General features: G+C 48.0%; 1 protein-coding gene across 1 annotated transcript in view; it reads right to left on the bottom strand.

Moving 5' to 3' along the window:
• Nucleotides 1-75: 75 nt before the first annotated feature.
• VILL (villin like) overlaps nucleotides 76-15,540 on the bottom strand; it is a 37,774-nt gene continuing 22,309 nt past the window's right edge. The window contains exons 9-20 of the mRNA XM_063324324.1: nucleotides 14,629-14,727; nucleotides 12,195-12,348; nucleotides 11,063-11,163; nucleotides 10,227-10,364; nucleotides 9,507-9,665; nucleotides 8,249-8,428; nucleotides 7,399-7,544; nucleotides 6,656-6,800; nucleotides 5,792-5,980; nucleotides 3,439-3,507; nucleotides 2,408-2,665; nucleotides 76-1,159 (exon numbers count right to left, since the gene is read on the bottom strand). Coding sequence (XP_063180394.1) covers nucleotides 1,046-1,159; nucleotides 2,408-2,665; nucleotides 3,439-3,507; nucleotides 5,792-5,980; nucleotides 6,656-6,800; nucleotides 7,399-7,544; nucleotides 8,249-8,428; nucleotides 9,507-9,665; nucleotides 10,227-10,364; nucleotides 11,063-11,163; nucleotides 12,195-12,348; nucleotides 14,629-14,727 — 1,752 coding nt within the window. The 3' untranslated portion in view covers nucleotides 76-1,045. The remainder of the gene's footprint in view (nucleotides 1,160-2,407; nucleotides 2,666-3,438; nucleotides 3,508-5,791; nucleotides 5,981-6,655; nucleotides 6,801-7,398; nucleotides 7,545-8,248; nucleotides 8,429-9,506; nucleotides 9,666-10,226; nucleotides 10,365-11,062; nucleotides 11,164-12,194; nucleotides 12,349-14,628; nucleotides 14,728-15,540) is intronic.

Here is a 15,540-nt window from a genome sequence, read left to right as displayed (position 1 = left end):
TTTACAGTTGTCTCCCTCCCTGATGGCTTACATTTCCCCCTGCCCCCCCGATCGGACTGAGCTCTCAGTGAGGAACGAGAGCTCTCAGCCCCATGGACATCATAGGGATGGAGCCCTGATGAAACCTTCAGCGGGACCCACTCTGCCTCAGGTCATACCCCAAACCATTCTGGCTTCCCCAAGCCTCTGGTCTGCAGGGCGGTGGACTCTTACGTTCACTTACACCCAGTTGTGCTCAGGGAGGCCGGGTGAGATTGGAGATGCTGTCTGAACGAGAGAAAAATAGACGACGTCTTGTCTGGCAGTCAAAATCAACAGCTGTGTGTAGCCCCAGATCTCATCATCCTCTTGAAATAGATCAGCTAATAAATATGTTCCAAATAAGCTGGTTTTTTTTCCAAGCCAGATTCTCATTTGTTCTCTGTACTGGGCTATGCGTGTTGGTCTACAACAGATTCTTGCTGTTCTTTGGCGAGATGACATTTGCAAGGTGAGAAGGGACTGAACTGGCTGGTCTCACCCCATGGGCTACCCTGTCACACATCTGGCTACTTCATTACCTTTTTCCTGAACTCAAGGCTCCCCCTCTGTCCTCCTAAGGCTTCCCTCTCCTCTCCCCACCCAGAAATTACATAGCAGCTGCCAGTGGCCTTTCTCTGGCTTAATGTTAAACTTCTACAAATGAAGGAAGACCATGACCTTGTGCGCGTGGCGATTTGCAAAAGGGAGAGGAAAGAAGAGGCTACAATATGGTTGTGCGACACACACTCATCTTCATGGCTATCAGCAATAAAGTGTCAAAAAGAGACAAAAACATCCTGCAAAGCCGTTGCTGCAAAACGTTTTGTCTCCTTGGGTTCAGGGTCTGCAGGGAGAAAGGAGCCATCCCCTGAACAGTGGCTGCTGGAACAACTGCATCGGAGCTTGGCCTGATTGAGATGTTGGGTTGGGTTTGTTGAGCAAATGTCTGTGCTGCTTCCCTGACGCTCCTAAGAGAGCGAGGGTTGGTCCCAGAGTCACGGGATGCCGGGTGGCCCCTGCGGTCTCAGAAGAGTCCACATTGCTTCTTCTCATTCTGCTGCTTCCATTTGGGCATCTGGTAGAACTCATCCTTGGACTTCCCGAAGATATCGTGGAAATCGGCATCGGAGAGATAGTACTGCAGCGGGAGGAGAGAGCAAGGAGAGGTCAGCTTTGGCTTTTGCAGGGGCTGGGACACCTCCATCAGCTGTGTCCCTTTCTCACTGTGCCAGTGCTGACCCCTAACTCCAGGCCAACAGCTCCTGTCCTGCTGCCTGTCCTGCCTGCGGAATGTTCCAGCAACTGTTCCTCATCCTCCTTCCTAAAGCACCAGGGGAATAAAAGCCCACCAGCCCAAAGGGATGCTCTGGTTCCGCAGGGTTAGCATGCTCTGGCTGGAATTTGGTCCCCACTAATCAACCATTCTAAGGCCAGGACCATTAATGGTGCATGGGAAAAATTCTGCTGGCCAAAGTTTTGGGTGGTTTCTTAGGTAGTGATTCAGAGGGAAAGCATCTCCCCTTCACTCGGTTCCCCCTGGACTGGAAAGACAGAAAGTTTTGTAGATAGCAGGCTCGTCAGTGATAGTGAGAAAGACCCTGTGAGCAACTGAGGTTGAGTTTTCCCTGGCATTTTGGGGAGAAGAAAGCACTCCTGTACAGCTGAAATACAACCATGGGCATTGCCGTGGGGCAGAGCTGCTGGCCCGGCTGTGGATCAGCTCTCTGTCTGTGGGTCTCGGCCTCTGCCAGGAGATCTCTTGGGGCAAGAAACTGGTCAAACTTGGGTTGTAGAGAGCAGAGGCAATTGCCCTCCCCTTTCTTCCCCTCCATTGGCTTGCTTGGACTCAGCTACGGACATTGACAAAATCCTTGGGCTCATCAGAAATCTGAAATGTGACATTCCTCCCTGTCCCTGGATGGTGAAATGAAAGCTTTCTGACAAACAACAAAGAAAAGAAAAAGATGCCTTCTGGAAGGAGTTTCAAATGAAAACAAGCACCCACAGCCCAAGCGAAATGCAAATCCTGGCTTCGTTCTCAGCTGTGTCACCTTGTCTCGCAGGAGCTGTGCTTTTGATGCTCTGTCCCTCCAAGGACAGAGGTTGGGTGGCAGAGTACAACAACTCTACCAGAAGAAAAAACATTTAAAAAATGACTATTTTAAATTCATTTTTCTGCCATAAAAAAATAGAAATACTCCCACTAGGGTAAAACTACGACAATTCCCTCTCACGTGAAGATCCCTCTTTTTCATGAGACCTATGTGTCCAGCTACTGTCTCCTTGAGCCTGAAGCAGGATTTAATAGTCTAAAGTACTAGTGCCCTTAGGCAATGACCAAGTTCCAGGTTAAGCTACAAAGGCATCAAGCCAGCAATGCTGTCACCTCTTTTTTAGTGGGATCCACGCCTTCTGGAAGTTCATCCACTGTCTTATTCATCAGCACCTCTCGGGAGTAGAATCCTTCACCGTTGTGCACCAGGGAAGAGCTGCTGTTGCTGTTGTAGTTGCTGCTGTTGCTGTAGCTGTTGCTGTTGCTGTGGTTGAAGTGTGATTTGTAGTCTGGGGAAGCACTGGCCGTACTTGAACCACCCAAGTTGGTCATGCTGAGGGTTCTCTTGTTCAGGCTGATGTTGTTAAGGTCCTGCCAAACGGCGGAAAACATGTCAAGCTCTGGCAGAGCAACCTGGGGGTTATCCCAGGATCTTTCTCTCTGTTGGGGTTGGGGGGGGTCTGTTTCTGACACAAGCTATCTGTTGGGCTGCTGCTCCAAAGCAGCAAGGAGAAAGTCCAAACTAAAACATTAGTCCAGCACCTCCATCAATGTTATGTCTTGATGGTAGGACTGCTAAAAGCACAGCACTGATGAGAGCCCTTAGAAGTAACTGAAGATACTTACAGTTGTCACATTTTTCTCAAGATAACAGCAGTGGGAAGTGTGGGAGGGAGGACAGGAGGTGAGATTAGGTATCTGCCATGTCTAAAACATCTAAATTACCTAGGTACCCTTCCCTGACGTGCCATCTCTCCTGGTTCAAAGCCCATGCCACTTTCTTCCAGCCTTCCTCCTGCCCCTGTCCAGGGCAGAACTGAGCCTGTGTGACCATCACGTTTGGGACTGTTGGGACCTTGTTTCCTCCATGTTTCGTAGGATCCCCATTGGGCTGTGCTCTTCTTGACCAGGGGCCCCTTGTCTCGGTTCTCAGGGGCCACAGCACTGCAGACTACTCATACATAGGGGTTATTAATCGTGTCTCCCTCTGCCTTCCACAGAAGAGCGCAGCTCTGACCCTGGCAGCCTGAGGTCCCCACGCCTGCTCTGACCATTGTGTCCTCTCCTTCATGCAAACAGGCTGGAGGACACGGTGGTGTCTAAACCCAGGTGTTTCCCACCCACATGGTCGAGAAGCAACTCACCACTTTGATCTCGGAAAGAGCCGACACGTCTCCTAAGCTGTTCTTCATGTCCTCATAGGACTTGCCATCCTAAAGGTAAAGAGGGTTGTAAGAAGCACAGACAGCCTTTAATTAGCACGTGGTCCTGGTCTCTAACAGGGTCAGGAGACCACAGAAATTTTAAAGGCCGGCGATGCCCATTGAGGTGGCAGCTGCTGCCTCCCATGATCCCCAGCTCCTGGAGTCAGGAGACTGTGCCAGAATCAGAGCTTTCACTCAAAAGCAAAGAAACAAATGGACTTTAGCCTTTGCAGTTGTACAATAACAGGTGAAAAAAGGAAATTTAAAGACTTCAGTGAGCAGAAGGCAAATAAAGAGAAATCATATTTACCACTGGATCAAAATCTTTTAAATCTTAAAAGAATCTTTCAGAGCATGAAAATTTGGGATAAACTTATATTCCTTTTTTTTTCCCCCCTTCCCTGATTCATTTAGCTAAAGCAACAGATTTCTCAAAGCCTCAATCCCTGACTTCTTGTAGTTTGGCACCACGTATCACCAGCTACCTCTTATTTCCTAAAACAAAGGAATACACTAGATGTATTGGCAAAGCTGATGACTGTGATTTCCTGAGCAGCCAGGAGATGTCAGTTCTTAACAGAATCATCCAACAAAGTTCCCCAACAAGAACAAACAACGTAAACACATGGACTGCAGAGCAAACAGATTTAGACCCAAAACTGAGCAATGAACACACACACACACCCCCCAGATGTTTCTGGGATGTCAACAGTTTGGATTGTCTGCAGTTGCTGAAGCTGCCTGCAGGGGATATTTTGAGAGGCACATATTTTATGAGCTGTATCCTTGTTTTTCAGCAGTTCCTCAGGAAAAAAAAAAACAAACAAGTTTTGACCTTTGTTCTAAGCATCAACATTGTTTTAAGGGTCAGTGCTCTGGGAATTGCTGTCTTATCCGTCCAAATCCGGCTGTCAAGGCAGGCTTTCTACCACCACACCGGTTGCAAAGAAAGATGATGCAAACCCAGCTACAGGAAAAAAAATGTCTCTGTATGACATTTCCTGCAGTGTGAAGTCTCCTGGGGACCGTCACCCCCCTTCCCCAGCTGTCCCACCTCCAGCACAGGACTTTGCTCACAGCCCTTTGGGCAACCAGAAGACAGGATTTCTTGTGAACTGGCCGAACACTGATGTTCATGGAAGGGGCGATCTCACCGGGGAAGGGTCTGGTAGAACACCACCTGGGAGCTGAGCTTTTTCCCAGCTGCACATCATCTTTTTTTTATTATTATTATTTTTTTTATTGGTTTTATTTTTTTTTTAAACCGTTCCCACCAGTGCCATCGGGTGGCAGGAATTTAGGTGCACAGCCTGGCAGCATTGCTTCCACCAGTCTGTTTGCTATGAACCAATACACTGTCTCCATTAACCACCAAAGCCCCCCCAGGATTGTCCTTTACTCCTAATACACTCTGTGCTGCGGCACCCATCCCCGAGGCTGGCTGGACCAGCTGGTCCATGGTCTGCCTAGAGTTAAATGCATTGCTCCTTCCTCCGCCCAACCACGCTGTGCACAACCAGAGTTGGAGATGCCGGCCTGACAACACGTGGTGAGCCCCTACTCATTGGCCACACAAGCAAATCTCTGCTCCACATTATACTCCTGAAATGATTTGAAGCCTGTGTCTTCAAAAGAGGAAAGAAAGGGCTTCTTCCTTTCCTAGGCATCTCCTCAGGAAAGTTTCCATTTCTAAAAAGTGAAGACCTGGTATTTGTAAATCAGCTTTTGAGAAGAAGGCTTGTATGTAAGGACCAAGGGTGACATTGCTCAGGAGCTCCTGGGCTCTGATGGGCATTTTGCAAACCTGGAGATGAGACCTGTCTGCTCGCATCTTTCTTTTCACTGGAGTTTGTCCTTAAAGCTGGGTGATGAATTTTTCTCTGTGGCTGTGTTTTGAAAAATTAACCTTTTTTTCATTTTTTTTAAATGATGTGGGGTGATTTTGTTGCCACTCTGAACTACTACTAATGCTACTACTAGCAGCCCCAACCCATTTTTGGCTGAAATAATAAACCTGATGTGGAACCTTATCTTTTGTAAAATAAAACTGTGAATATGGTGAATTAAAGCACATTTACTTATATATGCAAAAGCCTCAGTTTCACCAAACAGGTACTTTCTGCTGGCAAAGGAGCAGAAGCTGCTCAGGTAGCACCAGGAAGCCGTGAAGCTCAGGACATGTCATAGCAAGGTTTTGCTCCGTGCACCACAGAGGCTATGGCTTGCTGCCAATCACACCCCTGAAGCATCACTGAGCGCGTGTGCACACCACGGGGCTTTTCCAGCAACTTACACTCCATTTGTAGGGGTCCCAAGCGTTGAACCATCCTGTGAAGTTGAGGGGTTCGTAGCCCTGCTTCACCAGTATTATCGGAGTTGCCAAGTCTCTCCCTGCTGGATGGGTCTTGAGATACTCCTTAGCCGAGGCAATTGCCTCGTTCCTCTCGTAGGTGTTGGAGGCTTTGCCAACCCAAAGGAAAATCTGCAAGGAGAGATGGTGTTGAAGACCGGTGAGTACTTAGGACCTGTACAGGCACGGCTGTTTGTTCAGCCTTGCCAACTGAAGCAGAGATAAGACAGGAATTGTTGTTTCCCAATAGTCCCCTGGGATTTTGATTGCAGACTTCCTCCCAGGCAAGAAGGATTTTGCTTTTGAGACAGGCCCAAAGCATAAATATTTCAGAAAACAGCTCTCCCATGCTTCAAGGTAGCTAAACCCAACCCTCACAGGGCCAAAAAATCAAATGGCCTCAGAAAGCAAACCCCTCGGAGTCAGTTTCCGATAGTCTAAAGCAAGTCCTCACCATCGGCATTGGGAAATGAGGGGGAGGGTTTCTGGGTGCCACCCCCTTGTATGAGCTGGCAAAGACTGGAGCAGGTCCAGCTCATCTTGCCTTGGAGCAAGGCATGGACCAGGTGTCTCTGTTCCCTCCTTTGTGAAACAGGGCTAGCAATACCACCTCACTCGTGTTTCGTACCTGGGTGAGCAGGATTGGACATACACCTGCTTGTCTGACCGAGCATCATGAAGGATTTTGAGGTGGGACAGAGAGCTTATTGCCCTTGATTTCATGCTGAATGATGGATTAAAATGAATTAAGCCACAACCTGTTTGAAAATACGTCTGAGGGGAAGAGGAGGGGTAGTCAGTGCTGACCTCTTCCCACGTGTCTAGCAGCATGACATCATCTTCATCCAAGTCTTCCTGGCAGAAGCCCACCACCTCTGTCATGATGAATCGCCCCGTCTGGTTGGAGCACTCGAAGAGGCGAGGCTGGTAGTGTGTGACTTGCTCTTGAAACCTTCCTCATGCATGGCAGGGAAAGAAAAAGCAAGAGAGATGGAAACCTTTCCCTCATGGTTTACTCAGGACCCTGCTGCTACTTGCCATGACCTTGATGGAAGAGGTGGGAACATGGCAATTGTCCTTTGAGGGCCTGAAAGTCAGGCAATGTTAGGTCTCAGGGGATCCTCGGATCATTTTAAGAATTTTTAAAGGTAACTTTTTCTCCACCCAAAGACAGCAAAGGCAGAACCCTTCTGTCCTTGTGCTGTCAGGTGAAAGCCACACGGTGGTTGCAAAGGAACACATCGCTGGCCCAGAGGACTGGAGAAAACCAGGTTGTTCAAAATCAGGCTTAGTTTCATGAATCTTCCGGGGCTGCCCATAAAGCTAATAATGGCCGGAAATGGAGCATGTGGTTCATGTAGCCCCTACGACAAGATATGGAATGGATTTACTGTGGGGAAAAGAGGGTGTAGCACATCCTTGTCTGCAGATTTTTGGATCTACAGCTCCTACTTCAGAAGGCCTGACCCAAAACCTATGAAAGAGACATCTCAGTGTGGTTGCTTAGTGTTGCCTGGCCAAGGCCAGAGGAGCAAGCAGGTTACTATTACCTCTTTTCACTGGCGTAAGGTGCTTTGCCTCCCAAGGCTTCCCAGAACTCTGCTGGCTCTTGTCCCTCCAAAATGGTGTGCTTGTCCCGTTTGGAGACGATGTCAGCCACCATTTTTGCCATCTCCCTCTCATCTCCGCTGCATCCCTGCATTCGGGACATAAGATTGAGGTGGAGTTAGGGGCAGAGTGGCAAAACTTACCGGTGGGGAAAAGCTGGCCATGCCCTCCTCTGGAAAGTTTTAGACCTGCTGGAATGCCTTTGAGGGTCCCACATGAGCTGATCTCTCAGAATCCATTTCTAGTCCTTGAAGGGACATTCAGTGCAGCCAATGGCATTTAAGGCACAACTGATAGAATCATGGAATGGTTTGGGTTAGAAGGGACCTTTAAAGAGCATCTAGTCCAACCCCCCTGCCGTGGGCAGGGACATCTTTCACTAGATCAGGCTGCTCAAAGCCCTGTCCAACCTGACTTTGGACACTTACAACGATGGGGCATCCACCACTTCTCCGGGCGACCCTTCTGTTTTGGTTTTATCTACCATCTCATCCTGAAGCAGATGACTAAAAGAGGATAAATGAATATGTTCTAATGCTGGCAAATTTCTTACAGGTGGAGAACCTGGGGTACTTTATTTGTCTGAAAGTCATACGAACATCTGAAATGAGGTGAGGTGAAGTCCCAGATGGGTTACTTCTGTATAGAGAGGGCTGTGTTACTGCTAATCCTCCACAGAGAGAACCTTTTCCTGGGTGCTCCTTCCTCCATTGGAATTAATGGTCTACATGCCCAAGGTTACACAGCTCAGCGGAGGTAGGAGACTGAAGCCTCACATCAGCAATTTCTCACCTTCCCGCACCACAGGTAGCAAACTTGGCTGGTTGTCAGCAGGAAAACGTCATTGGAGTTGAGTGAGGAGGCCCGGGCTGGCACTTCTGTGGCCTTTGTGTTCATCTCATCCGTGCCTCTCACCTGGAAGAGGCGGATCGCTGGCTCGGGCATGCTTTTCTGAGTCCGGCTTGTGCCACCCTGCAGGGAAACAGAGGGAAGGTTGGTTTTGGGAGGCAAGTAGGGCATGCAAATCCAGGGTTCAACTGGTTTTAGAATCATAGAATCATAGAATTGCTGAGGTTGGAAGGGACCTTTAAGATCATCAAGTCCAACCTTTAACCTACCCTGACAAAAGCCACTTCTAAACCATGTCCCTAAGTGCCCCATCTACCCTTTTTTTAAACACCTCCAGGGATGGTGAATCCACCACCTCCCTGGGCAGCCTATTCCTTTTGAGGAAGAAGGCTCTTGGGGTCACAACCTTCCATGCTGCTGCAACGATGGACCATGGTCCTGCACAGAGCAGGGAAAGAAATCCAAATACCTTCTGGTTCCAGGTCAGAATAAAACCCACATGGCATAACTTCCACATTTCTCCCTGATTACTCTGAGTCTTGACCAGCTCCCATCAAGATGCTCATATTCAATGTGAGAAGATCTTAGTATCTGCAAAGCATTTGCCATGTAAACTGGGCAAGGCAGCTGGACTCTGATTTCCAGCTGCTCTCGGCTTAGCTGAACATCTGCCATGGAAGCCGTATGGTGGGACCAATACTGAGAGCTGAGGGTAATTCCCCTCTCCCCCAGCCATTTGCAATGTCTCCACCGCAGATGGTGACAGCCAAAGCAGCTGGTGAAGTGGGTTAGTAATTAACGTGATAAAATTCAGGCAGGGACAATTCAAGTTGTGTGTTTGTAGGATATTTTGGACGACCGTCTCTGGATAGTGGTATCTGTAATTCATAGGATGATTGTCTTACTGTAACTCTGCAAAATATTTTGGGGTAGAGCTGGAAAGAACATCACACATTAACGCTGGAGCTCAGGGGTGGACAGCTGAGTCTGGGTCAGTCCAGGACTGTGTTTACACATATGGTGTTCATACGACTTGGGAAGGAGTAGAAATGTTCCACCACTTCCATCTGCCAGCCCATGCAGACCTGGCAGGCTCCTTTCCTGAATATCAGCCGATTTTTCTGGACTGTTTCCATTGCAACTGCTGAGCCATGGTTGGTGCTTGCACCTTCCATTGCCCACGCACCCAAAGCCGTGTTACCTCGTAGATGATCAGCTTGCCCTTGAAGATCGCCAGGAAGTGTGTGGGCTCCTTGCCCATCGTCACGCGCACCTGCACTGCCTCGTCCCCATGCTTCTTGTCCAGCTCGACGGCATTGAGGGCACAGGCGGTGATTTCATCCACAGAGGCATGGCGACCCTGGGGAAGAGACAGATGCCACACGCTATGTGATGAGATGAAGGGCATAAAGCTCTGCACGATGTAACATCTTGCCAATCCCAAGCCCTTCATACAACATCGTGAGATCAGCGTTAAAACTACCAGCTGTTTAAATTTCACTTCAATCTGGTTTTGGCAATTTTAACATCCCATTTTCAAAGATTTTCTCTGCTTTCCAGGGGAGGTAAATTTACTTTAACAAGGAAAGCAGAGATATTTGTATACTCATGTGACTCCAGGAGCTGAGGCTTTAAGGGAAGATCTGAAAGACTGCAAAGTTTGACCTCAGCACTCTAAACCCCGTAATCCTTCACTATTTCTGGATGAAATTGTTAGCTCTCAGTCTGATGCCAGATTGGGCTCGGAGAGTCCGTGCTGCCTACAAAGCACAGCTTGGGATATTCACAATGGACAACTGATGAGCAAAAGGCATGTGAGCTCTTCTGAAGGCTTGGGTTGGGATTTTTGCATCTAATTGCTTCCTTCAGTTTCAGGCTTCCAGCAGATACAGCGCAGTCCTCTCTGTTTGGTTTGACCTACCTGCCACATGTAGAGGACGTAGTGAGGCCTGCCTGATCTCAGGTAGGTGTACAGGACCAGGTAGCAGTCACCCCCGTAGAACTGCCCATATGTCTTGGGATTTACTGGCTGCATTTGCAAGTCCTCAATCCTCCACACCTAGCGAAAGAAACATTTTCGTGAGCAGCAGTGGAGTCAGAAGTCAGACACCAGGAGTCAGAAGGTGAAGACAGAGCACAGCCCCTTTGCCAGCAGACCACTGAAGTTCAGGTCTTCAGTTGGAAGGAGAACCCTTCCTTTCTCCCCTGGATGCCAGTCTATGTTCCTCCAGCTTGATTAAGTGCTTGCTGTCCAAGTCAGGTCTCTCCAGTGACTGCCACACTACGTGTGCCATTCAGAGCCTTTCTGCAGCTGGTGGCCCTCAAGGAGGAGCAGCCTCCTGGTCCCTCAGTCCCACAACCCCTCTATCAGCCAGCTATGGGAGGCCACCAGAATGGGAGAGGAGCCTCTGCTCTGCGCAAGTTTGGTTGATATGGACCTAACTGGGAGACAGCGTGAGAAGGGAGTTGACTGTATCTGTCTCATGACCCACACACATGGCAGGAGAGGAGTCAGCTTGGTGACTGCTTTGCTCCACTGGTCATGGGTTGGAGGAGAAACACCCCCGAGCTACTGTAACTGCTGCATTAGTTGGAGTTCACAAGCAGTGTGGTCTGGCTGCAGCCATGCTTCCTTGGGGAAGGTAGGTGGGTGGGCACACCTTCACAGCTCCATACGGCTGGTGTGTGTGGAAACACAGGGACGTTTGGAAACACGCTGGTTATTGCATCCTCTATCAGCAAAAGGAGCTCTCTCACCTCTATCTCTCCAGATGCATCATCTACCATTCTCTGCTCAGCAGCTAGCTCCGGTCTGGCGTGGAGCTGAGTGGTGTCAAACTTCACCTGCTCCACCTTGGCTGCACGCACCAGCAGAATAAAAACAAGAACCCAGTGAATGCACAATAACATACCAACCGTCTGCATCACCCTCATGCACTCACAATCTTTATACACATGAGAAAAACCTGGTCCATGGCTGCATGAAGCCACGTCTTGCCACCAGCAAGCCAATGTTGATTTTGGAATATTCAAGAGCTCATACCACCCCAGTGTTGATCTGTTACAGGCTGGCAACGGGCCATATAGAACATTCCAGTGATGGCTGGCTGGTAAAAATATTAGTTGTCTCCTGACTGAAAAGTCATAATTGGTTTCCAAATCCATACATATTCCCTTCCTTTTAAAATGTCGCTTTCAGAAATAAAATGGTTACATTTCTGCAGCTCATGGTAAAGAGAGAGTGCATTTATGGGCAGGACGGAGAGAGACAGAGGTGGAGAGAAAGAGACAACTTGCAAGGGAAAGAGATTTGCAGCCCTGAAGCTATTATTGAGGGAGACATTCAGCATCTCTGTCACCATCCCATCGTTCATCCCCAAGTTCTCTCTCTTCAGTATTGTTTACTCTTTGGGGTTAATGCATTGCAATATTCACTTCAGCAGCGTGGTAAATCGAGGCACCGCTTACACTGGTGTAAATACAGAATAATTCCATTGACGTCAGGAGGACCTTGGGTGGATGCCAGTGTAAATGAAAGCAGAGTATTGTTCAACACTTCCTTACCAGGTTCATCATTAGCCCTTTATAAAGAAAATTAGGAAGTTCGGCAAGTGTGAATTTTTGTACACAATTTTTCAGGCAAGAGTGATCTTCTCCCATTTGGAATAAGTGGAAGGTTTTTTTGTAAAAGAAGCCTCAGCAGTTTTGAACACTGCTCGGTTCCTGAATCCTTTGCATCTACTGAAGAAGGTGGAAAATACAAGGCATGAGAAGAACGTGCACCAGATTTTCAAGACACTGAAGGCAAGAGACAGTTAATGTGAATGATGTTCCCTCAGCTGTTGCCTAGCACAGGTAGGAAATCCAAATCCAGGAGAAACATGCTCACCAATTTTGCCAGTAGTGTAGACTTTGCCCAACCCTTGTGTCTCGTTCTTTTCTGTCCATCTCTGGAAGAGCTGTTTAAACATGGCTGACTCTGCTCCATCATTGATCACTTCAACATTGGTGGATGAAGGATAGCCTTTGGCTTGGATAAAACCCTAGTGGTGTTGGAAAAGGACATTAGTGGGGACACACGGAGCTTTTTACAGATATGAGAAGAGGGATGTGGACCTGAGCCAGCCCAAAGAGTGAACGTGCCCCACTGAACACAGTGGCATGACCAAAGGCAGGATTCACCCCAAGACTTACATTCAGACTTATAAACAGAGGTGTCTACAAGCTCTCACTGTAGTGACCATGTTTATTTCTGTGTTTAGGAGACTGAACCCTGCCCCTAGAGGCTGGTCGTCTGGATCAAATCCTAAACTTAATATGTACATGGCACCTTAGTCTTGAAGAAAATCTCACTCAGTGGGTCAATGAAAGGCCTCCTGCTCTATCTCATACAGGTCCATAGATGGCTTCTGGTGATGGATCAAGGCGTGGAGAGAGGGAGCAGTGATGATTGCCCATGACCTGAGAACCTAGTGCAGTTCTTTGCTTCTCTCCAAACTTTTTGTCCCTCTCTAAAACAGGGAGACTGTCCTCTCTGTAGCATGCTAGAGAGCACGCATGCCAAGGCAGTGAAGGGGTGGAGGCAGCTAAGTACCCCAGAGCATGAGCTGTGTTCTGAACGGACTAAATTCTCAGAAATGTCTATTTTTCTTTCCTGTATTTTTTCCTAAAACCAAATTATTTCTTTGCAATAGAGCCACTGTCGAGTTAGAAGGCTACTTCAACAGAGGTGCTTGATACAATATGAGAGGGAAGAAAATTATCTGTGCTCTGCTACAATGCCAAAGTCCTTGCGCGGTTTTTGGGAAGTGCTCTGTGTTTATCTCAGCAGGCTCCAGGATGACCTGGAGGTACAGCCGTGGTTCAGGGAAAGAGCTTGATTGTGGTCTTCTGAGCATTCATCTTCTGCTGTAAATACTGCAGCCACACACTCCCCCCAGGGAAAAGCAGAGCAGATGGTCTTCCCATCCCTCCCACCTGCCACACTGAAAGAAAGAGATATCTTTTGTTCCACACGTGTAGCTCAGGGCCAGAATTTGCAGAGCTGATTGCCTATTAAAAAGCATCTGAGTTAAGCTTTTGAAAAGAGCATTGAGGACTGCGAGAGGAGTTGTAAGGCAAAGTTTGTCTAAGCTTTTCTTCTCCGAGACAATAGCTGCAAACAATAGCTGCAATCAGCATTGGAGCTGGGTGTCTCCAGGCATGACCTTATTGAAGGTGGGGCCACTGAAGTTCACTATTTCCTAGTAAGATCTCACTGAAGATGAGGACATTTATGGTTTTCACATAAGTAAACGGATTAAAAGCTACGTTCCCTTGTAGCCTTCACTTCAACTTGCCAACCTGTAAAAAACCTACCAAACGCTTTACTCACACGGGCTCCCTTGGGGCTAATTGTTTCTGAAAGGAAGCGTTGAGGCATGCTCTGCCAAAAAATAACTGCACGGCAGCTCATCTGGAGGTGCCAGGGCGCTACGGTGACATGCTCTACCTTAACGTGAGCCCTGGTCTTGCCTCAGGTTGGCCATCTGAATTAGTAGCAGTTACTAACACATCCTTTTCTACCCAGTGGAAGAGCCCTGTATCATCTTCAAATTCACACGCAGAACCTGGCTCAGGCCCATTGGCATTGTGAAAAAGACTTGCTGCCCCTAATGGACTTGGGGTTGGGGCCTGTAGCACCTGCATACGAAGTCTGGCTTTTCCAGACAGCCCAAGTAATTGAGTTCCCCACTTGGTTTGGAAGACAAGAGGTGCTTCTCAGGGTCAGAGCAGTGGTCTGCCCTGCCTGGAACAGTGCCGTTACGAGGTGCTGTCTAACGAGCACATGTGAGCCTGGTGGCTGTCTGCAGTGTGATCCCTCCCCTCTCCCCAGCATCCTCAATATTGGATGTTAGAGAGGATATGAGAGCTCCTTTAATTTACAGATTCTGTAAATACCAGGTTTACAGACCTGGTGACGGCGAATTTGTCTAATTCCATCTGGACCCTACAGATACTCTCTCTGCCTCCACCATACCCTGAATCAACAAATTCCAGAATTCCACCACTTACTGTGTAACAAAGAATTTTCTGTCATATTTTCTTTTCTTTAATGAATTTCTTCCTAGTTTTAGTGGCAGGTCTTAGTTCTAGTGCAATTTGGTGACTAACAATTTTGTATTTACGTCATCACACCTCCCTTCCTTAGACGTTTAACTTCTCTCTCTATTATTACACAGGCCAGCTCCTCAAGACCTACACTTAATTGTAATTAGTGGTCAGATCTAGATTAGCACTTAGTTAACCTCCCACGACATTGTTTGCACTGCATTACAACTCACCACAGCTCGAGTGAAGGCTGCTTTTTTCTCTTCCAGGCTGGAGGCTTTTCCTCTCCAGACATAAATCTTAAAACCACCTTGGTCTAAAATGTAGCAGTCCTGAGAGGAAACAAAAAAGCATACGTAAAAAGCTCTGTGCAGGCAAATGTCCTCATTTGTAGCCTACCCAGGTTGGACCCTTGTGGAAGATTTAGACTAGATGTAGACCTAGCTCAGTTCCTTGCCTTGCAGAGCTCTAACCCTGGTGCAACCATTAGAAGAGGCAGCAGAGGATGGATTTACTGCGGTTCATAGATGGACTACAACTACCATCAGCCCTACAGTGAGGGGGTTCATGGGCATGCTGGCTTTGCAAGCACACCTGACCCAGGCAGCTGCCCTTTAATTGTAGTGAGTTAAAATATGCATTTTTCCTAGGCATTGCTCAAAACTGGCCATTACTGTTTCATGGGAGATGTTCCCAAATCAACAGAGACACCAGCCCTGAAAGGTTCAAGGGGACATCTACGCTGAAATATCACCCTCAGCACTGCTGGTGGTGGTGCTCATTTATGCCAAATCTGCTACTAAAGGAGCAGGAAAAATTCAAGTTAGACATCTTCCGTATGACTCTTTTGTGTCCCCAGTCTGGAGCTAAAAGCATTGCATCCTTGTGAACGCCGTAGGATCCCAAACCCAAGCGGGATGAGATGGCTGCCAGGCAGCCTGTCTCCGCCGCAGAGAGCTGGTGCTCCAAACTCACAACCCGCTGGGTGACCAAAGGCTTCTCGTTTTTCACAGTGAGCTTTGACAAGAAAAGCAAAAGCTTCCCATGCCTGTAAAAGGAGACTGAGCTTTAACGAGGCTGACAGCAGAGTGAATAAGGGAGCTGGAGCCTTCCAGTGCAACGCTGGTTTGGAATAAGCTGGTTTG

The sequence above is a fragment of the Chroicocephalus ridibundus genome, chromosome 2 (assembly GCF_963924245.1).
Source record: "Chroicocephalus ridibundus chromosome 2, bChrRid1.1, whole genome shotgun sequence".
NCBI classification, from domain to species: Eukaryota; Metazoa; Chordata; class Aves; order Charadriiformes; family Laridae; genus Chroicocephalus; species Chroicocephalus ridibundus.
The sequence above is the reverse complement of the archived record's forward strand: the minus strand, read 5'-3'. Positions and strand labels throughout refer to the sequence as shown.